We start from the raw sequence: 26667 nt of genomic DNA on the forward strand, positions 1-26667 counted from the left end.
GTGGTTGCAAGAACAAATGAGCCCTATATTCCAAACAAAGTGCTTGAGTAATCTGGAGGTAGGCTGTATGAACTCTGTATTGATTTGTAATGTTTTGTTGGTCTCTGGACCGTAATAAAGATTGTGTGTGTAATAAAATCTAAAATTCTCAAATAAAGTATATTAGAATTGTTGGTTGTGGTTTAGGCCACTTTCTGTAATCAGACGACTAGTTGCAACGAAGGGTTCCTTGTAATGGTACTATCCTTGCCTTGTATTCCCCTCACAATGTTACTTCCAACACTTTTCTGTAGGATCTCCCAATCCTCCAGAGCAGAGTTTTAGAGGGTACAGGGGGTGGTAAGAAGAAGAGGAAATTTGCAAAAACTCTCCTGCAACAACTGTATTTTTGGTTTTTATGGAAGCCGCCCAGAGTGGCTGGGGAGGCCCAGCCAGATGGGCGGGGTATAAATAAATTATTATTATTATTATTATTATTATTATTATTATTATTATTATTATTATTAAAGTGCAGATCTGACCACTGTAAAGGTTCTTTTTTTTCAAACAAAAGAAGCTTCCTCTGCAAGCGAACTTTTTGAATCCAACCTGTTATTTACATACTGCAATCACATGATTAGAGCATTTTATCCTTAGATTAATTTTCTGAAATATATTCAAAGATTCACTTGAGTCAGTGCTTACAGAAACAGAGTTTTGTGATTGGTGTTATCTGAAAAGATTCTGCAGAATTAATGCTGAAAAAGGTGTGTGCCAATTCTAGACTAAAAATTGTACATTTTAAAGGGCCTGATTTTGAAGAAAAAGATCAAAATATTTTTGATAATATTGTTTAATTTTAAAATGTTCTTATAAACTTGTTATGGTTCAGTATGCTGAAGAGTAGCATTTTTCAAAAGAATCCATTGACTGTGAAACGGTTAAGAAAATGTTAGTGATTGTTGTTGTATTATACAAATCTGTCCTCACTTGACAGAGGTGTAGATGAATGCATATGGATGTTTCATATCATTCATAAAATTTCAATTGTTTGATGAGAACAATGGCTTTCTAGAAGAGCCATATCCATTTTTAAGGGTAAGCATTCAATCATTCAATCCACATTGTAGGCTGAAGCACTGATGGCATTTTGCCATTCTGCAGTGTACTTAAGTAAAGTGGCATTCATAAAAGGAGTGTTTTGCGTATATTTGTGATTCACTGATATCTGGGCAATCTACTGATTTAGCGTGTTCTCCTTCCTGGAGAGCATGTGTTGTGGTGGGGTCTGGCACGCCACCCTCTTGTTGCTGGGCGGGATCCTTTGGATAGCCATTAGCAAGGATTGGGTAGTTTCCTGTTACTAGGGCAATTTTGATGTTGCCAATTAAGAGGAAGGGCTAAAAGGTTTTAAATGAAGATACGCAGCACTGACTGTTCTCTTTGCTGCGTGCATCGGAAGACCCGCCCACCCTCCCTAGGTATTGGTCTTTGCATTGACCTTGCTATGCCTGTCATGGGGTCGTCTGCTTTTGGGGCAGGGGCCTGGTAGGAATTTTGTCCAGTTGGCTGATTGGCTGGTGCCATCTGGTTTTTGCCTACTGCGTAGCAAATCGTCACAATTTGTAAGGTTAGGCATTGGTTAAAAAATTGGTTGGTGGAGGGGTATGGATTGGTGGTGCCTGCCCCTCCAATGCTGCTGATGCAAGGGAATTCCATTAAAGAAATCTAGGGGCTTGCCATCCTTTCGTCCAAATCCCTGGTTGGGGCTTGGGCCACGCAAGCTCCTGGGAGCATGCGGGGGGAGGTGAGGGTCTGGTGCCCGGCTCCATGCTCTCCCCAATATTGTTTTCCCCGACTGGCTTTTGCTGGAATCCTGAAGTCAGTCCTGTCCCGATGGCGGTGACAGATAGCCGGAACCAATGCCTAAGCAACCACTCACCTTTATGTATTTTAATAAATTTGTGGCCAAAATTATGCCAAAAACCTTAAACAAAATTATGTGTGAACTGTGATGTATTTGTGGGTGGCTTGTGGGACCTCAACACGCAAAGTAGGGCAGTCCTGTACATATCCACTGAACAGCAGGTCCCAATGAGTTCAGTCTAAGATAATTAAGATAACACCTAAAATCTTTTTCTGTTTTTGATTACATTAGGTAACTAATGCATCTTGGTTGGTCTTCAACCTTTCTGCACATTTGAGTAGAGTAGATTTATATCTTCAGGATGATATGGCTTAGGAAAAATGAAATGAGCTGGTTAATGTAAAATGGTGATGATGCTTCAGGAAGCAATTACAGTGTTTATAAGGGAGACAGACAGATTGGTCTACTTTGGATCTGTGTGCCTTGGATTTATTTGGGCAGCAACGTATGTTTAGATGAACCATATTAGAGAACCTTTTTGTTGTTTTTAGATTCAAAGAGGAAGTATAACTCAATATTGCCAGTTTACATACCATTTTATAAAGAACAGATAATGAAAGACAACATTCTATGAGATTCAATAATAAACCTCTTAACTCATCTTAGGGCAGTGCCTTTATTAGGCCAAAATGTCGCAGAGTAGTGTGCAAGCTTATGAGTTTTCCAGAAATCTTCATCAGGCTAGAGTAACAAAGCAAGAGGGTTGGGGGATGGGTAAGTGTCTGGTGATAAAGCCATGGATCTCAGACTGTGGTTTGGTAAATCTTAAGACAGAATGTGAGAAGAGGCAGCAGACATTATTCTGTGATATTTCAGCTGGCCTAATAATGGTATAGCCTTAAGATGGATTTTTAAATTCAGCATTGCTACTTTTTTTGTGTGACTTGAAAAATATCAAATTTAAGCAGTGGAATCCTAAACTGTGATATTATATAACCTTTGCAGTTCTATTCTTTGACGGAATACTCCTTCCATTTTCTAGGAAAGGTGCCCAATTTGGTTTATAGTTACTTTTAAAATTATCTTATTAAGACCTGCTGTGTTGGGGAGGGATCTATCTATCCTTCTATGTGACCTCCAGCTTTTAGGAATATATTTCTTGCTTAATATCCCTTAAAACTTCCCAGACTCTGTCATGCTTATGCTTCGGGTCATGGCAAAATACTGGGAGATACTGCAAATAAAATAGGAGTGAACAGCCTAGACCTCAGGAACTGAAAGTAGCCCTCCATACCTTTCTGCCTGGCAACACCACTTCCTCAGGACATGCCCCTCACCCCAGTTCTACTCCACATCCTTATTGAGTCCGTTTGGCTGTGTGGAATGCATCCAGTGCTTCCTGCCTGGTAGGGCTGGGCAATATATCAATATATTATCCAAAACCAGTTTGAAGTCCATGCCATGATATTCTTTGATCTAGCAGTATATAATGAATCATGACGTGTGTGCTATGCAAAAGTCACAATGTGGGGAAAACTAGATTTTGATTCCTGCAGCCCCTGTTAACTCTGCTTGCCCAGCTCTTCCCTGCCTCTTGCAGCACGGAGAGAATCACAAGAGCAGGCACCAGCAAAAATTAGGATGTGGGGGGGGAACCGTTAAGCCTGCCAATGCCCCTACAAAGATATCTGTTCAAAAACCAGATATCACCCAGCCCTACTGCCTGGTTCATATATCTCTAGACCGAGTGTAGTGTTTGTGTAGCTGGAATGCAGCCTGCTGCTGAAAGGTAAGAGTTGCATTCATGGTTTCACCCTCTTTGACCCCATCCACCACTGGCATGTGGTCTCTGGAAAGTTTCCCTACAAGAGAATGTGGCCCACAGGTTGAAAAGGTTCCTGAAATAAAACAATAGTATCACTCTTGATAAAGTATTCTATATAGTGGGCTTTATTTATTAGTTAAAAATAACTTTAAAAGAGTTAAGAACAGTCAACAACCACAAAGGTTACAATCCTATACACACTTGACTAGGACTATGTCCCATTGAACTCTGTGGGCTTTCCTTTGAGTAGATATGTATAGGATTGCACTGTAAGTGCACTTGACAAAAGCAAATACTTGCAAATAAAATAGCGAATGGGTACACAAAATACTCTGGCAGGAAAAACTCAAAGGAAAAGTAAGATTTATGCTGGGGGATACATTACATACCACACCCTAGATGCCAAACATGTTAAATAATGTCTAGTTCACATCTTAAAAACAGAAGCTTTTTCTTCCTAAACTTCTTCACTGATAGTCTGTACACAAAGGAGATCCATATATAAAAAAAGGAAAGAGAAACTTGACATGCCATACGTCCAGCATGCTGCTGGCAGAACGTTTGAACTGCGAAAAATTAAAATGGCCAACTAGAGAACTGTTTATTTGTAGCAGCAGCTTTACATTGCATATGCTCTATTTTAAGACTGCTAAGTGTATGGATTGGCACAAGCACATTGTGTGTAAGGTTCTCCATGCTCCTCAGGCAATCCAAATGGGAAGCAGCTTTCAAACATTAGGGGACCAAAGTGGCCCCACCATAATAAAAGGTTGCTTTTATTATGGGGCAGCCGTAAATTATGCCCACAAAACACAGTGTATGTTTATGCTTATTTCTATCACTTGGTTTAAGCATACTTAATTAAGTGTGGGATTGCACCTAGTCTCAGTAGAAATGAGAGTTTCGAATTCAAGATACCCTAATACATTTTCCTGTTGCACAAGACAAGAGTAGCTTCATATCTGAATTGTGATTAAAAGCTGGCAATAAATGAAGATAAATTGCACATAGTAAAGAGATAAGGCAGATCTTCTAATTTGTTGTTCTTTGGAGTAATTGCTTTAAAAATTATTTTCTATTACATTGATTAAGATGTTTATCACTTCCAAGAGCTGACAAACTGTCTGCTTTCCTTGTTCAATTAATCTGTACATTGTAGAATTAAAGGGTAAGGTTTTAGAATATCAAACGATGTATTTATGTGTAGTTTGGCATTTTTATAAACTTCAAGCTATTTAAATATAGACTTATTTATGAACCTCCTGACATGTCACCTTATTGTCATTATGTAGATAAATAGTAGTATAATATCCTGTCCTAATAATATAGCAATAGCATATCTGACACTATTTGAATACACTCATTAGCAAGACTACACAAAAGCTACATTTTATTGCACAAATGAACCCTGAGATTAAGTATAAATTGTGAAATGTATATGGATGTGCATGATGTGAACCAATGAACTGTGGCCTGAAATGATGTCACAAAATGCGCAGCATTAAGTGGAAGGTTAAACCTACTTGCATCTCGGTTCATTAAACGCAGTTAAAGTGCAAATTCCCTCATTCTGACAGTAGTAATCACAAGGGTTCACTTTCTGGTCACAGCGCTGACTTTTAAATCCCACAGAGCATCTGCAGAATTTCAGTAAAATACAGCTAAATAAATAAATATTCTGCCTTTTTTTGCCGAACATATTTTAAATGCATAGATAGTAGATAGATAGATATACACATTTGATGCTAAAACGTACAAGGAGAAAATATGCTCAGCATATCTATCTATGCACTAATTCAAGTGGGTACAAAGAGCAGTTATAACATATACTATGTAATTAAAGATGCCAATCACCCCTCTATCATTTCCAGTTAAAACTCTGAAAACTGTCAAAAAAAAAAAAAGACCTGGATCAGCAAAAAATTCATTACCACCACACTTGGTAAGAAAAGAAGATAAAATGGCACAAGGAATTGATTGGGTGTGAAAATGTTCTAATGATTGTCAGATACAGCAGCATACTCACAGACAGACGGGTATGTTTGTCTCTGGATCCAACTGACATATACCACCATTGTAGCAATAACCATCACATAATTGACAACTGGATGCAATCTTTCCATTTGTGCAGCTATAGGGGAAACATCATTACTGTTAGATACACTATTACTGTTGAATGCAGATTCTAGAAACCAAAGTCACTACCAAGCCATGTTGTTTACATTGTCAGTTATTTGATTGTACAAGGTTGAAAAAAAGATAATGCATAGGAAGGTCCGAAGCCCTTGGATAATAAATAAATATCCAAAGATAAGCAAATTGTTCATATCTAGATGGTCTTGACAGTTCCATAGTAAAACACATGCCAATTATCCTAATTGTGTGATATGAAAACAGCAGACTGACTTACTCATGCCCAGGTCCTTATTCTGAGATGAATGATTGAAGGATGTGAATTTATATCCAGGTAAGAATCAGAAGTCACTGATTAATATGTTACATTTTTAGCAGGGAAGTGAAAGGTACTAATGATTTTCATCCCTCCCATTCACACAGACAGACACACACACACAATTTCCTGGGATATTTGTTCTTTTTGCCTTCTGACTTGTTTTGAATCTCTGTGCTGATCGGAATAATTGGTATATATGTGTATTTTAAAATCTCATATATATGGCACCAACTCAAGTTCAAGTACATTTGAATCACAGACTTGATACACAAGTAGTCAGTCATACTGTGTGCCACTATTTTGATACATGTTGATTAACTGTGCATGCATTGCACTGTTAAAATATTTTCCTCCTATTTAACTATTTATCATAATGTAGACTTACTTGCACATTATGTCATCGCTTTCCTTGTCCAGAATGCACTGCCCTCCATGGCATTTTATACATTTGTCTGTTTCACACTTTGGACCTTCATATCGTAGAGGACAGACACATTCTACATTGCCATCATCAGCAATGGTGCAGGATTCAGAATTAACACAATAATGATGGCAAACATCTGCAACGAATGAACATTTTATATACTACAAGTAATAAAAATAGGATACCGTATATTGTTAAACACAGCATCTTAATAGATTGATTATACCAACAGCTTCTCTTGCAACACAAGGCAGTTCAATAAGTTAGCCAATGGTCTTTTTTCATTTATGACAAATAAGTCTTACCACTATTCCCTGAGTAAGCATTCAGTTTGGCTCACTGTGGTTGGCATGACCACAGAGTTCCATTGGAACTGCCTTTTCTATTACCTTTTTACCTGTTGGGCAGATGTGACAGGAATCACTAGGAAGACCAACTATTTGATTCTCAGAAGATTGCTAAATGCACAAACCCTGTGTCTTCAATCTACAGATTTGGGTTTTCTTTGGACAAACATGGGTATCACTTAGGTGTCAAGCAAAATCTTCTTCCATTAAGCTCCCCACTTATATACCTCATCAAACCCCTCCTTAATGCAGGCCCATTCATAGAATTTGAAAACCCACTTAATATCTACCCATATTTTTCGCTGTGTTTGGCTAGTTGACACAGCTCCAACGATTTCCTCTACCTTCCACACTACTCTCAAGGATTGCCCTAACATTTTCCGTTGCTACAGGATCGGCTATCAAGAGCTAGAATAGGGAAACTTTGCTTACATGGCAGTCGCCTTGGGTTTTAAAAACACAAGGCTATGCTCAAACCACTTTGCTTTCTCTTATAGACAAGGGCTTATTCTCTTCACTGTCTGTGAATGTGTTTATTATAATTGCTGTCCTGCATATATAATATATGACAAATTTACATTAGTTACTGTGCATTTAGTTTGTATGGACTTTCTCTTATAATAAGTCATGCTTTTGTGTTAGTCTGTGAGAGTGTGTAAGTAAGGGGTGGTGTAGGTACACATTTAGGACAGTGTACAGTGGTTTCTACACACAAGCTGAGGGATTGTGACTGGCCCAAAGTCACTCAGTGAGCAGAAATTTGAACCCTCGCCTCCCATCCTCACTGTATACCACACTGACACTCTCCCTCAAAATTTTGATTTAAAATTTTACTCCACTCCTATTTAAGGGCTAATACTACTGGCCTGCATTACAAGATTATTGTAAAATTACTCCAACAATGCATGAGGAACATACTAAGGCCATAATGGTGTTGTAAGTGTTGTTTATTATAATGAATAAGTGATAAGCTACATAAGCCTATTTGGAGGCAATTGTTCTCTACTATAAGCCACAAAGTCTAATATATATCTAGGCAACAACAATAAATAATTCTCAAATCCTTGGAAGCTTTAAATAAATAACACCCCTTCCTTCTCCTTACTTTTATTTGCTCATTAATGGATTTAGTTTATCTGAAATATGCTGTTATTTTAGACTATGTCAGCAGACATTCAAATCTGATAATCAACACACAGTGTAGCGAGTACCCTTAAATTTACATTTAAATGAATTCTTTTTTAAAAAATGATGTTTGCAGAAGCAGTCAACCAGAAACAATTTGTCTGGCTTTTGAGTAAGCCTAAAGTAAATATTTTTTTTCCTTAATCTGTGTGTCTGTCTGCATTGATTTATGTACTATATTGTTTTCAAATACCCAACTGAAGTTATTTTAGGATCCACAGAGTTTATTCAATACCAATAAGAAAAGAATCACCATTATTGCTGAGGGGTTTTCATTAAAAGCTTTGTATTTATTTAATAGTCTGCCTACTATAAATGTGCTCAATGAAAATTCTATTTAAGATGCATGTGATTTTCTTTCTTTTGCTGTTTGACAGATCTTGTTGTACAAATGAAATACTTTAGTATAATATAATAATTCATTGTATCAGAACTGTTCCAAGGCTTTCTTCTGGCTCTTCCAATTTTACAGTATTTGTAAGAAAAATTTAAATACTTCATGGCTTTGAATCTTTTTATTAGTTTACAACTTTGTTTTTGCGCTTTTTATTAATGGTGCATGCTGTGATTTAAATATGGGCATAGCCAGGATTTTTGTTGCGGGCAGGCAGAACTTCAGATTTGTATTGATTTTGATTGATTTAGGTGGGCAGCTGTCCCCCCTAAATTATGGCTGTAACGAGTTACATGCCATGATGTGGATACAATGTGAAAGCACTTTCTCAGAGGGTGGCTCAAAAAACTCTGGAATGCTTTGTCCAGTGTGTATTCACTCCTGCTTATTTTAGAAAGCTTTGTAAAGCTGGTTTCAGCTGGCCTTTAGGGAGCTTTAAAATTGTACACAATAGCACTGGCTGCTATTTTGATTGTCTGATTAGGGTAGCTTTTATTACAACGTAAATTTTAATTATACAGTTTTATTCTGGATGTTGGCTGTCCTGAAGTGTCTAGAAGAAGCTGTCGTTTTTTTAAATAAAAAAATGCAGTTGGTGCAGGTTGCTATTCATGTTTTAAACTTGCAAAGCTTTAGGTTTGCTGCCTTATATTGATAATACTTACAATATTGGCATCTGTCACCAGTATATTCAGGCTGACAATGGCAACGGGGCTGATTTCCAGCAGTGACAGTGCAGGTCCCCCCATTTTGGCAAAAAGTATCACAAACTGTTTTGTTGCAGTTTGGACCTGTAAACCCCACTGTACAGCTGCATGTAGGCCTTCCTGGAAGACAGAAATTGAATTTCTAAAACTAAGTATGCATTTTTGACTGAAAAATATATAAGTGCAGTTAAGAAAAAAAATGTATGTTACAGACCAGTTATCATTCATGCCATGTACAACTAAACATTTTATAATTACTACTCAAATAAAGGAAATTTAAATTTAATAACATTAGCAGAAAGAATAACAGCAGATCCATAAGTGAAATGGAGGAACAATAAGTGATTTTGGCCCCCGTTTCTGTTATGCAAATATAAATTTTCTTCTTGAATTCATTTAACATTTAAGGGTTATGAAGCATGGTTTTGTGTGTGTCTGTGTGTTTGCTGAACAGAATGCACAGAGCCTCAATGAGGCACTTCTTGATTAGGGATCTAGTGTCTTAAATGACAGCCAATTCATTTTAAAGGTGCGCTTCATTATTACAAAATAAGCAGCTGGAACTATGATACAATGTTGTAGTATCCCTACACCCCATGACAGCAGAGAAGGACCTATGGCCCACAGGTCTAATGAGGCACACTGGGCAAACTACACTCACTAAATTACTCTGGTGGTATCACCAACCACAATACTGTAGAGGAGTCTGCCCCTTTTGGCACTTCTAGCTTGCTGGACTCAATGCCCTATTTGACTTAGTGATTGTTTATATTCTTTCCTTTCTACCGAGTTTCCATTTATGCCCACTCTATCAATGATGTCATCCAAGACCAAGGTCTCCATTTCATCCATCTTGGTATAGAGGCTTCTAGCATTAGCGTATTAAGACTTATAAACAGTGTCTCCCTTCAAGGGATAAAAATGAGAGCTTTCTATAGAAATAAGTGGAGACTTGTGCTGCAGTTTGGACTGGGAATCCGTGAGTCCACCATTCCCTCACAAAAAGCCTTCTGCAAAATGTGAGGTTCCCCTGAGCCTCCTTCAGCATCATGGGTGGTTTATGTTTTGGGAACACAGGTGTGGCACTCTCAGCTGATAACTGGTAACAAAATATAAGATTCTAGCTTCAACATTCAATCCTATGCATGTGTACTTAGGAGTAAGTCCCATTCAGTTCAATGGTACTTACTCCCTGGTAACTTTGAGCTCCTGCTTCTCCGTGATCCCCTTTCCCTCTCAGCTCCTCGTACCACAACTGACCCCATTTAATAGATCTCTGTCCTTTGAGGGATTTACATGTCCATGGGTTACCAAGGAGAGTAGGAGGCAGGACAGTCAGCTTCTGCCCTCCCCCTATTTGCTACAAATATGTGGATCTAATCCTATATGTTAATCAGTTCAATAAATTCATTTCTACTGTTGTATTTTGGACACTAATTCTTGAAAAAGTAAAGTACATTTTTCATAAACTTTTGCTATTGTTAGTATTGCAGCTTTAGGTTTTAATTATGTTTGTCAGAGCCACACTTTTAATTAACAGATGACATTTTCTCCGGTCACTTATAATAGTTCAATACAACTGTCACAAATTTATACATTTTAATTAAAACTGCCCCAAACTCTACTTACATGTTGTCCACAGAGGAATTTACCAAACGGCTTAACTGTAAGTAAACTACTAATGAATAAATCTAAGAGTTGCCGGTGAGATTTGTTTAACAAATTAACATTTGTGTCCAGATAATGAAGATCTATAATTTACAAGGTTGTGTTGCACAATTTTAACCCCCAGCACACTATGAATAGTAACTTGCAATTTGCCTAATTACTTACTTGTTGTTATTACTTGTTATACAATATGTCTGATCCACTGAACGACAGGCGCAGTATCATTTGTAGACCTCCCTGTTCTACCTGACATGAAATGGGAAAAGGCCCCTGAATTGCATTCCTGTCTCCAAAGGGGAGACCCTTTTTAATTAAGCCTAGCTGCCAGTTTTGGATGCTCTATACCCTATTCGCAACATTTTTTTCTTGGGGCGCATTGGAAGCTATTCCTGTGCATGTATATTATTTTACCAGGATTATTTATTCCTCAGTAATGCATGTGAATTTGGATGTTTGATTTTAATATATTTTTAGTATGTATCTGAATCAGAATACATGGCACAGTAACAATAGTAATAATAATATAACTTCAAAATTGTGTATTTCATCAACTACTGAAACTTTTTAAAAAACAACCTTTCACTGAAAAATGGTATAAATACTCACCAAGGACAGAAGCTACACAGGTTCCTCCATTTTGGCAATAGTTGTTACAGTGGTTAGTTTCACATCTTTCCCCTGAATAACTTGGCCAACAGTAACATCTTTGATCACCCTTTTCATTAATAACACACCTTCCTCCATTTTCACAAGTCAGCTTACATGTATCATCTGTACTTAAAGCATAAACATGCAGATCAAATTCCTATAAATGTTAATCCAGGCATTCAAAGAAAATGAATGCTAGAATGATGTGAATCATGTGAGCTACAAGCATTTCAGAAATCTTGCAAAAATGTGCGTATTTGCCTTTACAAATAATGTATGTCTGCTACTTTTCACCTTGGCAAAAATATGCATTGATGCAACAGGAATGATTTTGTACATTAGTGCCTCCTAACACGGTTACATTTCCATATCCATAACATGATATGGCTGTAGGAAATAATAATATTTCTTGCTCTGATCTATTATACGACTGAAATGAATGTGCAATCTCAGATTTTAGCAGAGAAGCACAAGTCAGAGTTAACACTTTTCAAGTCTCCATGCATTTCATGCAATTTAGTAAGTTTTTTCTGAAGTTGTTACAGTTTTTGAAATGTTACAGTTTTTCAAAACTCATCCATTTGTTCAGGCATAGGCAAACTCAGCCCTCAGATGTTTTGGGACCAGTGGTCAAGGATGATAGGAGTTGTAGTCCCAAAACATCTGGAGGGCCAAGTTTGCCTATGCCTGCATTAGTTCTTAGACCTTTATATACAAAACCATAGGAACTGAAATCCTGCAAGGTTCTCCTGTTGGCTATTTGCCAAAAAGGAGACAAATAAGTTAGCAGCTATACATTCATAATCATATTCACCTTTTCTTATAATAAATTATAATGCCCACCTAAAATGCTCAAATCACTGCATGTTCCATTAAACAATGACTTTCCTTCAGGACATACACAAGCAGCACCTGAAGGGTTGAGTAAACAGAGGAACTCGCAGGTAAACTCCAAACAAGGATTGAGTGCTGTTTGAAGAGGGAGGAAAATAAGAAATGCATAAATGGATTATTTCTGAAATAAAGAATAAACAAATATGCCAAGGCCTTAAATTAATTAAGAGTCATGCCCTGAACAAATCTCTATGAATCAGCTTGTGCTTTATATAATTAGCAATGCATTTAATTCCAGAAATAGTATTTTTGTCAGTGAATATTTTCTAAAGCAATCTGCTGTTCTATTACTATTTTAATAAGTATTAATAACAGTCATCAACTAATTAAGATTAATGTTCCTTTAAAATCCTGTGATGCTGAAACTCCGATACAGAAAAATGACAGGTTGAAGAATTTTCTACTTAGAAAACAATCCAGTCAAAATAATTTTTAAGTGTATTGATTTCAACAGGAGGCATTAAAGCACATGACCGACAACACAATCATATACCTGTCTCTCCAGATTAAGTTCAATGGGACTTGCTTCTGAGTTGAGATGTTTAAGACTGCATTGTATCTCTCTTAATTATATAACTGGGCAACCATTGCATAAATGAAAACAAAGCTGAGGCCCCTAAACCTTGAGCTGTGGTCACATTTCAGCTGCATGGGCTGTGGTACTGAGGAGCATTAGCTTCAGTATTTTGCTGCATATATTTACTTACTTGTAGCATCATCCTAGACCCTTTCTCCTAATGCTTTAATATCTGTATGTTCCTCCTTTGGTGCACTCATCTCCACAGTTATCATGCAGTAAAGGTAAAGGGTAAAGGGATCCCTGACCATTAGGTCCAGTCGTGACTGACTGGGGTTGCGGTGCCCATCTCGCTTTATTGGCCAAGGGAGCTGGTGTTTGTCTGTAGACAGCTTCCGGGTCATATGGCCAGCATGACTAAGCCGCTTCTGGCGAAACAGAGCAGCGCACGGAAACACTGTTTACCTTCCCGCCGGAGTGGTACCTGTTTATCTACTTGCACTTTGACGTGCTTTTGAACTGCTAGGTTGCCAGGAGCAGGGATCGAACAACGGGAGCTCATCCCGTCACGGGGATTCGAACCACTGACCTTCTGATCGGCAAGTCCTAGGCTCTGTGGTTTAACCCACGGCGCCACCCGCGTCACAGCGCCACCTGCATCTATCATGCGGTAGGGCTGAGCATAACACATGAGGAATTATAATATTTGATAGAAGGCCATATAAATATCTTAAGCTCTCCAACTGGGTTCTGTGCTTACAGAAGTAACTGCATCCAGTTTGAGAATAATAATTTATATTTATTCCACAGTTCAATAGGTGGGCATCAATCACTCTATCTGTTACGTTTCAAGCATTTAGAAATATATTTATAATTAACTAAGAGTATGTTTTAAGACCCTAAATTGTGTATTATCTCTGCTTAATCAAGATCTAAAAGTCCCAGCAGACTTTCAAGAATAAAAAGAACACTAAACCTAAGTGCTTTGGCTAGGTATCAAAATGGGCAATTAGTTTTCCCAACTTAAAATTCTTCTTTCAATATAACTATTGGGAGTAATCTTCTTCACTTTATATGATATGCTGTGGTAAAATAAAAAAAATGATGTATTCTTATGTCTGAAGTATTTATATAGAATAGATTTTTTAAGTTAACGGTGCTTTGTAAAATGAAAAACTTTTTAATTTAAAAGACAGTTTGTTTTTAAAATATTTCAACAATTTTACTTGGAAAATACAATGCAGTCAGTCCAAAGATAAGTTTATCTTAATTATTTTTTTTATGCACATACCTGGCAACTGAATTATGACTATTTACAAGATAACAAAGCCAATTAATTAGCAACATTAAAAGTGCACACCCAACTCTTTGCTGAATATCAATGCTCGATGGGGGACCCAAAATCAGACGAACTGCATTGAGGAAAGAAGGCAGTTGGTCTTTTATTGCAAGTGTACTGGTTACCTTTAGTTTCCCCCCCCCCATGAAATGCTTTCTACCCCAACCCCTACCCCTTCTCTTCCCCCTTTTCTCATCAACCATAATACCCTTGGCTACCAGTATCAGTTAAATAGCAATCTGCACCACCCAAAGGCAGATCTAGTGCATCCACTTATTCCCAGGATGCCAGAAAATAACTCACTTGAGTACACGTTGCCGGCATGCGTAACACCTATGAAGTTGCGTGTTCAGACCCAGAGATCTCCCTTCTAAATAAAGACACATTTGACTCAAATTTTAGTTTTGGTTTTTGGCAGGCTTTAGGCCACAACTTTATTGATTACAGAAAAGTGAGTGGTTGCATAGGCTCTGGTTCGACTAGCTCCCTACACCCTTGCAGGTAGCGCTGACCCAGAGCTCTAAAATGGGTCAGCCAAGGGTGAACACCTGAGGCAGGTGAAAAGCCTGGGAGCAGACTCTGTTCACTCCCCAGATGCTCCCCTGGACTCAGGCACAGGCACAACCCCGTTTCAGGGGTTGACCAAACCAAGTTGAGTCCCTGGATTCCTTTAACGGAATACCCTTCACATAGGGATGGCAAGACCGTTCTCCCATCCCTATCACCTGAACCAGTGCCTATCCACAACCTTACAAGTTGTGACGATTTGCTGCATGGCAGGTGAAACCCAAATGGCAACAGCCAATCAGTCAAGTGGAGAAAATTCCTGCTGTGCCCCTGCGATTGACCTTCCTATGACAGATGACACAAGACGGCATAGCAAGGTCAATCGCAAAAGGCCCTAAAATTAGGGAGAGGTGGGCGGGTGTTCTGACGCACGAGCCAAAAGAGGAAGTTCTGGGTCACGTGCATGGGTTTATATAGGTCCCTCAATCCGTTTAGACTGCAACCCCATTGGCCAGATTGAAACCCAGCATCGAGGAACCTACCAACTGGGTGCTGTGGCTATCCAATAGACCCACCCACAACCAAGAGGTCAGTCTCCAGATCTCACCACAACATGTGCCCTCTTTTAGGGAGGACACGATCTATCACGTTTCCATATATATATATATATATATATATATATATATATATATATATATATATTCCATGTACAATGTCTTAAATTTATAAAGATCTTAAAATATTGTATTGAAAAGTAACAAAATATACTCACAGTATGTTTGTTTATAGCGATGTGAAATCAAGGCACTTTTTGTCTTATCTGTCTCCGTATTTAGATATTCTACAGAGCCGTGACCAAATTTTTGTACTCTAAATGCACCATTTTTAGGTCCTGCTCCATATATATAATTTTCAAAAATATCAATTCTATGGGGATGGAGTAATCCTTGAAGAAGAAGAAATGTGTACATGTCAATTTAGATGCTATCATCTGGTAACAACATATTGCTAGTTGATATAAGCAGAATTTGGCGTGCCCAAGCAATGAAGGATTTACATGATTTCCCTGCTAGAGATAGTCACCCATCAATCTGCTGCAGGATTCTGGAGGAATGTAGCAGAAGACAAAAACTGATTACAGTGGTATCTCTAGTTATGAACTGAATTTGTTCCGGAGGTCTGTTCTTAACCCGAAACTGTTCTTAACTAGTTGCATACTTTTGCTAATGGGGCCTCTTGCTGCCGCTGTGCTGCCGGGACACGATTTCCATTCTCATCCTGGGGCAAAGTTCTCAACTTGAGGTAACTCTTTCAGGTTAGCAAAGTTTGTAACCTGAAGCATTTGTAACCCAAGGCGTTTGTAACTCGAGGTACCACTGTATTTGGATTGCATCACAGCCCTCATCATAGAGTGCCTTCTTTGCCACTGTTAGGTTTGGCACAGATCTGGTGGATGGTTGAGCTTCTGGGAGGACCACTGTCCTTTGGGCAGGGGGACTCAAGAAGTGTAGTATTCAAGCCTAAGGATGCTAAGGACTTGTAAAGGTAGGTAGTGGGCGTTCTAGGGACTGTTCCTCTGAGATGTCCCCTTCACTCCATTCCTCTTCTTCCAGGTCTGCTGATTAGAATAGGTCTGTGCCAGGAGAAGGCAGGGTGAGTGGGATTTGGGTATTCCCTGCAGCCCTGTCTCTTCGAAGTTAGAATAGATCAGGGAAAGGAGGAGGCCTGGAATCTCTAGCTTAGCCCCTGAGGGGCATCTTAGATCTAAACAGTTTGTACTGAAGGAGTGGGAGAGGAGCCCATCTCTCTTGCAAAGTGACTGCTTTGTTCAGGCAAGAGCAAAAAACTGATTGGGAGCTTCCCACTTTCCCAGGGAGTTTCTTCTTCTCCCTCATGACCAGAGCCATAGCCCAACACTGTTATGCCAGGAGTAGATGTTCAAGTGTTATGTTCTAATAGTTTCAAAGACTCATAGATGTACAAATACCCAAGAATATCCTGTTCATATCACACGCCCTGCACTAAAGAAGAATTTACTTTAGCCTAACTTTGTTTGTCTAAATTATAATTTGAAAACTTGTTTTTCAAGCACAACGACCAAATGCTGCAGACTTATCTATAAAACTAAACGTATTTGCATAGTGTAGTTTAACCAAAGAATCTGGTTTACTGCCTGTAGAATATAAATTACTTTGGGGCAGAATCCACTGGATCCCATTTTGTGCTGACATAGAGTGCAATAACCATTTCCAAGACAGTAACTAATTTTAAAAAGATGAAATAAACTTTAAAGCAGTATTTTGATATACGTTGTGATTCAGTTTAGGGTCTGTGGCCACTTGATTCAAATTATACATACCTTGCTTACTGGTCACACATATGACCAAATCAGATCCATCAAAGAGGACACTTCCAATTACAGATAATTCAAAATCAGCCCAGAACAAGCGCTGACTGAAGAGATCAACTACAAGACCTGCAAAAAACAACATTTTTGTCAAAATAATTCTCTTGAAAAATAGTATGAAAAGAAAAATAGCACATACTTGCTGCATAGCAACAACACAAAGGGCAAACACCATTTTAGAAGTTTGCTTATAAGGTTAGGTTTTATATATATATATAAGCATGTGTCAGTAATTACTAAATTTTACATAGAGTAGAGCCATTGAAATTAATGGAGCTAACTTATCCATGTTCATTAATTTCAGTGGGCCCACTCTGTGCAAAACTTCATTGAATACTATCCAGTATTTTTACTCTGTGTCAGTCCTCATATCCAGTGCTGCGTAACACCATAAAGTGATCCAAAGAAGATCCAAACTACCTTTTGTATAACTTTTCAGCACAGGCTATGTGCGATTGAACAAAAATTCCTGGAACCAACTTTAGTTAATAAATTAGCTGAATCTTCTTGCATTATAACCTCCTGTTTGCAACAGATCATTTAATCTGCTTAGCAATTCTGATTTCACTTATTCAGCTATAATCATCCTGGAATTGGTATATATTTTCTGGATTAGGCTTGTGACTATAATGGGTATGACAACCATCTAGTGTAGACTTTGGTCAAACTTTGATAGAATGACATGAAAAGAACTGTAGTAGGAAGTTCTCAATCATTTCATCCATGCAATATGCTGCTGGTTGCTTACTGTGTGATCTCATGCATGTCCTTGAGTTCAATAGGACTCACTCCCAGTTAAATGTATAGAGGATTACAGTTCTAGGTTTATAAATGAGTATTGGAAGATACACTTTCTTTGACAGCAATAAGTACTCTAATTGCTGCATTGTTGATCCATCCACGATAAGAGCCCTTACATGGCCAGGTAAGAACAGTACAAGAAGCATATCACATTATTTGGGCCTATTTTAATCTGGCTTATTCCAAGTTTTGGCACTGAACTATGTCTTATAGTAGAAGAAGTGGCAGAGTGGGACCTTGCTCATTCTACTTGATATGTCAGTGGCTTACAGTACCATCAGCCCTTCTTCACCAACTCTCTGACGTGGAGGCACATTATCACAGTGGTTCCACTCTTTCCAATGGGACTGGTTCCAGAAAATAGCACTGACCAACCACTTGAAAGTTGTGGTGCATGGTCCCTCAAACTGTTGGGAGTGGTCATAAAGAGATTTGGTGTGAGCTGTCACCAGGACATATGTTGATGACACCCAGCTCTATCTACTGGAATAATGTGAAACACTGCAGGTGCTTAATTGGTGCTTGGAGGCTGAATGAGGCCTAACAAACAGAATCCTTGATTCTTCTACCTCCCTCTATGCTATCCTGTCTGCAACTTGAGATTCACCAGGGAGACCATTTATTCCATCATCTAACAAATATGGTCTCTTAATACGACCTTTTTGGTTTTTGCACTCAGATTGTGGAGCACACTTCCCCATAGATTAGAGCAGTGCCAGCATTAGCTAGTTTTTGGTGTCAGGTGAAAATATTTATTTTGGGCTTTTAAATAAACAATATTGGTCTTTGTATCAGAGTGTGTCAACTAGGGGATCATGTATATTATTTTACATAGTGATGCGCTTGCTGTGTATTTTATGTTTGATTTTATGTTGCTGTATTTTTGTCTTTTTGTGCGACCTGCCCTGAGATCATCTATTGATGAAAGTTAGGAATCAATTAATTAAAGAACATTCCCTTTTCCCCTTCTTGTTTTTTTCATTGGCTTGCTGCACTGCAGAGCTAAGCTCCCTTTGGATACTGCAAACCTCTATATATAATTCGCACACACAAAAAATTGATGAGAAGCTACCTCTATTATTAATGTGTGTCTGCTAACATAGTGTTGATCCTATGCACATTTCTTCACAGTTTATAAATATTAGCATTTCTAAGACTGGGGTGGAGAACTTTTGTCCCTCCATATGTTGCTGAACTGCAATTCCCGCAGCCCCTGACCATTGACCAGGCACACTGGGGGTGATGGGGGCTGTAGTCAAACAATATCTGGAAGTCCACAGCTTCCAAGAACAATGATGAACTGTGCCTTATCAGCCTGTAGGCAATGACATTACAGTGAAATCTAATAGGCCATGGTTTAGTAAGGAATGATTAAATGATTACTTTGATGATCTGAGTCATGTTAAGAGCTGCAGATGGTAAAAACATTTGAACCATAAAATGGTTTAATTTCTTGCTGCTGCTGTAACAATTTGACATTTTATAAGAATGAAAGGGGTTTTTATTATTTCTACTGAGGTAATAAGCGTAAATCAAATACTGCAAGTTATATATAGCAACAAAAGATCTTCTTCTGAAAGTACAAAATTGATCTTCCACCTGGAGAAAAAGAGGAAATTGTGAAAGGCGTAATTCTGGATATGTGAAAGAGATACATATCTGCAGCCTCAAAAAAATGACAGGGGACAAAAGGAAAGGAATGATGCCATCCGGTGCAGCATACAGAGGTCTGCTGAATGGGACGTAATGCAGAATCAGCACCTTCACCACCTCTGAATGAACTACAGAATGTCTTAATTATTCTTAGCTGAATTAGAATGCATTAAACGTAATTCTAATTTGGGTCAGAATATTTAAAATATATCAACCATTTTTAACTCACATAGTACGTGTATCCTTGTGACAGATTAAAAAATCATTTAACACATCGAGTCTTTGGAAAAGAATTTACTTAAGGGAAGGGTATAATAAATCAATGTTTTCTGTACCTGTTGGTCTTTGCAAATTTTTTTGTACTAATATCCTCCTCAAGGTCCCATCCATTGCTGCTTCTTCTATGTGAGAATGGTCTCCAATTACTGTCCAGTACATCATGCTGGAAAGACCAAATACGAAATCACATTCTACTGACAAGCGTACATAATGCTAAACAGAAGAGGATGCCAACTGAACTTTGTCACCATCTTCTGTTGGTTTCAACTAAGAATGCAAACATTTTCTTTTGAACATCAACTCCAGTCGATCAGAATAACATCCTATATGCCAAACATTAAATGCAGATGCCCTAGCATTTACCATAATCATGTAAACGCATCTTGCACCCTGTAAATGAGGGCCCAAACCTGTACAAGCAGGCATTCTATGGCAGCAGTAAAGAGTATAGAGAGTGATTTGGCACAGCACTGTGCAAAGTATATCTCATATTGGCACAAATACATGATATCTTGGGACGCGGGTGGCACTGTGGGTAAAACCTCAGCGCCTAGGACTTGCCGATCGTATGGTCGGCGGTTCGAATCCCCGCGGCGGGGTGAGCTCCCGTCATTCAGTCCCAGCTCCTGCCCACCTAGCAGTTCGAAAGCACCCCTAAGTGCAAGTATATAAATAGGGACCGCTTTATAGCGGGAAGGTAAACGGTGTTTCCGTGTGCTGCTCTGGTGCTGGATCACCAGAGCAGCTTCGTCACGCTGGCTACGTGACCCGGAAGTGTCTCCGGACAGCGCTGGCCCCCGGCCTCTTAAGCGAGATTGGCGTGTATCCCCAGAGTCGGTCACGACTGGCCCGTACGGGCAGGGGTACCTTTACCTTTACCTTACATGATATCTAGAGACCCATTGGATGTTGTTTGACAGTGAGTAGCTTTGATCATTCATGGTGATGTCTCTGCCACCATATTATGACACTGCCTGGCAATGACACAAGTGATCCTTACCCTGCAATTGCAAGTCAGTGGTGACCTCTTAATAGATTGTGTGTTCCCTTGTTCACTACTGTGTTTCCTCCTGAGCTGCCATCATTTAAAGGTTTCTTGGCTAAGGTCATCAATTTGTTGTTGAGGCATGCTTTGTTTTTCCAGGTACATTCCAGTTTGGTTGAATTAATCACATTCTCTGCTAGTCTAACTTTGAGGGGTGGGGTTCTGTTAAATAAATGTGCATGATTCCTGAGTGCATATTCTCTTCTTGCCTCTGGCAGGATCCAAAGATCCATCCTACAAGTTCCATATTTTCAACTGGGGCTTTGGATTGCTGTTTATTAAACAGCACTACCCAGTATGGCACAGGGAGTCTGCTGTTCAACAACAACAAAAACCCTGTAAAATAATTCAACTAAACCTCTGAGCTAGTCTGAAGTACGTAAGTTCTCTGGAGCCACACTTCTGTCACTAGAATTGTGTCTGTTTCTAAAAGTGAGGTCTTTCAAAAAACTTTTTTAAACTTCATTTAAAGATTGAGTAGGACCTATGTGACTCAGGTGAACCACTTAACATATTATTCACATAGGCTGTTGTGTACAGGATATGTCTTAGCATTGGCTGAATATGTAGCTTAGAATGTGGAGGAAATATGTGTAACAATTATTTTCCTCATTCTGAACAAAAGTCATCCAAGACACAGAAACCACACTGAATGATCTAGTAAGATAAATTTCATAAAGCCAACGATAACATGTACAAAGTTAGGTTTTAAACTCATAGAACAAAAATAGATCAAAGGTCTTCTTAACAACCTACCCTTTGGGAGGGTTTACTGCAATTGCATATGGTTCTCCTGCCATATTTGTAAGGAGCCTTGTGCAGTTCGGTCCATTTATCTGTCCTACATTGATGGAATATCTTAAACTTGTCCAGTGAGTTGTATAATAGCTGAACCAGTGCATTCTAGAATGATCAGTCCAGTAAATATTTCCAGCTATCCAGTCAACAGCAATATCTCTAGGCCTTTTGAATTCAGGACACTAGGAAAAAACACATCAGATTTTAAATTTAAAATGGCATACATTTCTCATATTTTAAAACTAACATTTTAATACTGAGTTCAAATGAACGTTTGAAATAAAAAATTGAAAAGGCGTTAATTTCAATAATCTGCAATATCATACAATTAAACATGGAAAGATCAGTATCAACAAAGATCTTCTGTGGTTTAACATCAGCAGTCACCAAAGCTTCTAAACTTCTTCTTTTTTTGCAAGTTCCATATGACTACAATAAATTGCTGTAGGGAAAATATGAATAATAGGTAGGAGGGTTGCCAGATGGTTGCTTTGTGATATGTCACAATCGGCAAGCTTTCCATCGCACAGCACAACAGGTAGCTATTTAGGCACCTGTGCATGTCGTGTCTGGAAAACATTCATTATGGATTTTGCTAATAACTGTAAATGAATAATTGGCAGCTACTGAGGTACCATGCAGCAGCAATGAAGCAGTCGGGAGGTGGAACCCAACTGACAATGAAAGCAGGGCAGACAACAAGTAGCCCAAAAGTGGGATGATGGAGGAAAAGTCTAGCGAAATCTTCAGGTGATGAAAGAGCAAATGGGGTACAGCAGCTCTGTATGCAAAAGCATAGAAGAGTAGGTAGCAGTCCCAGGAAGATCATGTTTGCTCAGCTCACTAAGTTTAGACACTACCAGACAAGCAGTTCAGGAGCCCTGTTTTTCATTGTAGGGAGCATAATTGGTAAAGAATATTCATTGAAATTGCAGATCGTTCTATTTCAAGCCTGCACATTTTGTGGTCCAGCAAATGGTTTTTAGCCTACTGGTGTTATATTTTGATCTGTCAAAATACTTAACAATTTTCTTTTTGCAATTCAGCCAAGTAGAAAAAACGGATATTTTATTTATCAAGCTCCTGATGGTTGTATAAAGCACAGGGTAGACGTGCTTTATCTGATGATCAGACCCCAAACTAAGTATTCTTGTTTATAGCCCTGACCCTTCCCCTAGAATGTTTCCCTCTCAATTTTTCAGGTATACTACTGCTAGTGAGCGTATTATATTGTTTCAAAAACGAACAAAAAACAAACAAAAAACCAACCAGAATAATATCTTTGCATTCAAAGTGATATATTGTACACAGAAAACATTTAAAGAAATTCTTTTCATAAACTAAAAGGTCAGTTCAATCTCCAGGTGATATGATAAGGACTGCATGGGGAAATATGTGTGTGTGCACACACACCCAGACCCAGACACCCACCCTTAATCCTTGAAAAATGAGAAACCTACCCTCCCTATTTAAATTGAGTATTAAAGAAAAACTCACAATATCATCACATGGGCAATGACTTTATCTAAAGAATTGTGCTTCTGCGGTATTCCAAACTTCTGCATTAGACAATCTGATAGTAACAAAGACCTAATGGTATTATTGTCTGACGCAACAGTTTCCAAAATACACGGACCAAAATTGACTTTGAATTTAGGGGACTAGTCATAAAAAATGCAAATTGGATAACAATTTCCAAACATATTTGAACACTCTTCAATAGCAACAAGTCATTGTTAAATAACTACAAATAAATATAAAAAATAGGCCTGGATCCTCTTAACTCCATGCCTTGCCACCTTGACGACCTCAATGTGCTTTTCTCCAACCACCAATACACTGTGCTTTTTCTCTATACTGCTAACCCCGCCGTCCCCTGCTGCTTCTTTGCTCTGATTTGCCCAGTATCTATGCTGCTTTGCAACACAGAAGCAGGTCATTGAGCTTTTGTTTTGGTTGCATGTAACATTTAGTTATTTTTTTTTTAATTCTCATAGATTCCCCTGAAGTCTTAAGCTGAATGACAAGTCTGTCAGCTGAAATAACCTGTGGGAGATATTGTGATTGACAACATGCTTTATTTATGTTTGAGGTTTTATTAGTCTCTTTATTTGAATTATTTATATGCCACCCTGGGAAGGCAGCACAACTGAAAAGGCGCTTTCTATGGTCACAACCCACCTAACTTCAAAACGTAGAGGGATTCAGTGGAGGATCTGTGAAGATGATCATAACATTCAGCTGGTTCATGTCAGAGGAGGCAGTCCTTTATGTTCAGAATGAAAAACAAACCCCAGCAGGAGCCCCCTTCGTATTATTACTAACCTAGGCTAATTTGAATAGTAGGTAATCAATCTTGATTAATGGGGACTTTTTATATTTCAAAATTACCACATGTAGTATACAAAAACCAAGGGGGGAAATCCAGTTCCAAATTAAAAATGAGCAAAAATATATGCTTAGTTTACTTACTATCACACCATTACTGCTTTGTCTCCTTTCTCCCTCATGGATCTTTGTATAGAAAATGCCTCCTGGATTAAACTGAGTACTCCAAATTATAATTTCCCCTTGATAATATAGATCCATTCCAGTTATTCTTGAATTATGTTCAATGTGTGCAATCTGTTGATGAACATCACTGTAGTTGAATGGATATACAAAACCCAGGATATCAGTGTCATTAGCAATGTAGAGAACTTGATCTTCAGAGCCTGGAGATTATTGTAATGAAATACAAAAATAAAGTAAATTTCAACTACTAAGAAGTAATGTGCTTCATGTATGTTAAATTTTCATATTTATTTGGATACTCCTGTTGCCATCCACACCCCACTTAGCTTTGGATACTTTTAAACCCCACTGAAGTCAATGGGGCAGTTTCAAAATAATTCCAGAGGTAAGTGTAGTGTGGAATGAAACCCTATAAACATATGGCCTTCCTACAAATAAAATATAATCTAATTTTAGCAACAAGTGTCTCATATGTAGGTATATTGAGCAACCTCCCCAGGATTATTGTTATGTGGGACTTCAACATTCAAGCCAAAACTGCCTTATCACAGCTGGCTAAGAATTTCATGACCACTGTGACAACCATGGGTCTTTCCCAATACATTACTAGCCCTACATACAAAACAAGTGTTTGTCTTAGAGGAAAGTATATTCATACTCTTTTCATGGTCAGACCATTTTCAGGTGATTTTTGTCTTACTGTGGCTACTTCTCTCTGTGGAGGTATTAGGCACATTATGATGGCCCACTTCCAGAGATTTGTGGAAGCTGATCAGTTCTTAAATGATCTTGGAGAGTTCCCAGTTAATACGACTGGTGCTCCTGTAGAAGCCCGAGTCTTAGTATAGAATGGTGAGACAGAGAAGGTGGTGTCCTTGCTGTATCAATGACTTTTGAGGCTATCAACCACAGTGTACTTCTGAGGTGGAAGTTTATCTCTTCTTAAACTGCATATTATGTGACTTGGCATTCTGCACTTCAGTAGCAACAGTTCAAGGCTTTTCAATCTGGAATATGATACTGAGAAAAAGCTGTTTCCATAAATGCCTCTCTTTTCAAGCGTAAGAGATGCAAGCACAAAGCTGTAATTATCTCTTCACTTAGGGTGTTATTCTTTTCGGCGCGTATCAGAGATATAAATAGCAACACATGAAAGCAATGCACTTGGACTGCAGAATAGGATGTACACCTCGCACAAGCCAATCATTCAGTATGGAGCCAGGTTTTAAGCAACTTGAGATATGCAGAACTGGGAGGGCTTGGTAAGGATATTGGAGGTTGCAGAGACTTCCCATTGACTAGACTGTCCTGATGCACTGTTTCCATATGCATATGCATGGGGGGAGTGGGGGGTAGGGATGGGGAGAAGAGAAGGAATTCTCTGTTGAGTTGTACAGGGATTCATTTGCTCATGAGCACTGTGGACTTTTGTGGGAAAGGGTCATGTCCAATATGTCAACTAGTATATTCAAATTGTTTTACCTTTTGCAATGCAGCTGCTGTTTCTTTCCTTATAATTTTTTTCACAAGTACATTTGTATGATCCTTTCACATTGATACAAAGTTGGGAGCAGATGCCAAATATTGCACATTCATTGATATCTAGAAAAGAAAAACCTTTATCATTTCTTTTTCAATTCACTGTAGAAAGTCACGACAGATAACCATAAAATTGGAACTCAGATTTTTAAAAGCCCAAAGCAATTCAACTCTTAAAAAAAGAAAAGAAAATAGCTATTAGCTCAGTCTACCAGTTTAACCTTAGACTCCTAGACTAAGCAAAAGATGCTCAGATCTGAGTTCTGGCATATTATTCTAGCTATTTTAGGCAGTCAAGATGGGCAGTTGGCAACTTGTAGGCAGTCCCTTCAGGACACCAAGTGTGAAACTGTTCAAAACCTATCCAAAGAATCTGTTAAAACTGAGTCTTCTATAGTTCAAAGTGTATAAATCAGCAATTCCAAGCTTAAATACATATGCATGGTTATATCTCAGAAGAAAAACAACCAGCAGTTTTGTCATGGATTTTGCACAGAATGGCTTGATCTTTAAGTGAAGGCTGCTTAAATTCTAGAGGCCATTCTCTATTCAGGCTGTTGGATGGCATGTTGTAAATGCAGCAACAATGGAAAAGAAAGGTTTCTTTGGTACAACAGTCTATGCTGCCAGTAGACAGCTCTCCTATAGGTAATTAACTGCCTTGAGTTTAGCTAATTTCACTAGCTCTTCTAGATCAGATATCCTGTGAACACAGCCTGCAGTTATATTTTGTATTTTCATAAAACATACAAATCTGAAAACATACTGGATTTTACAACTTGGGGGGGGATCCATTGCCATCAAAGAACTGTCTATCTTATGTAAAACGGTTCAATGACAAAAGTAGGAAAATGCTAGACAGCAGAGATAAATTGGGG

The 26667-nt window shown here is 38.4% G+C and overlaps 1 protein-coding gene across 7 annotated transcripts in view; it reads right to left on the bottom strand.

Moving 5' to 3' along the window:
* LRP1B (LDL receptor related protein 1B) overlaps positions 1-26667 on the bottom strand; it is a 765918-nt gene that overhangs the window by 18580 nt on the left and 720671 nt on the right. For 3 of the 7 annotated variants that reach the window (XM_081167487.1, XM_081167485.1, XM_081167484.1), the window contains 12 exons: positions 25733-25852; positions 24209-24450; positions 21695-21918; positions 19950-20056; positions 17113-17229; positions 15526-15699; positions 12340-12465; positions 11455-11619; positions 9139-9300; positions 6509-6683; positions 5698-5802; positions 5195-5308 (listed from right to left, as the gene is read on the bottom strand). In XM_081167487.1, the coding sequence (XP_081023613.1) occupies positions 5195-5308; positions 5698-5802; positions 6509-6683; positions 9139-9300; positions 11455-11619; positions 12340-12465; positions 15526-15699; positions 17113-17229; positions 19950-20056; positions 21695-21918; positions 24209-24450; positions 25733-25852 (1831 nt within the window). Of the gene's footprint in view, positions 1-5194; positions 5309-5697; positions 5803-6508; positions 6684-9138; positions 9301-11454; positions 11625-12339; positions 12466-15525; positions 15700-17112; positions 17230-19949; positions 20057-21694; positions 21919-24208; positions 24451-25732; positions 25853-26667 lie in introns of those variants that run through there. The other 4 variants (XM_081167486.1, XM_081167488.1, XR_014001603.1 and 1 more) reach the window with 4 other exon arrangements.

The sequence above is a fragment of the Podarcis bocagei genome (assembly GCF_964188305.1).
Source record: "Podarcis bocagei genome assembly, chromosome: 1".
NCBI classification, from domain to species: Eukaryota; Metazoa; Chordata; class Lepidosauria; order Squamata; family Lacertidae; genus Podarcis; species Podarcis bocagei.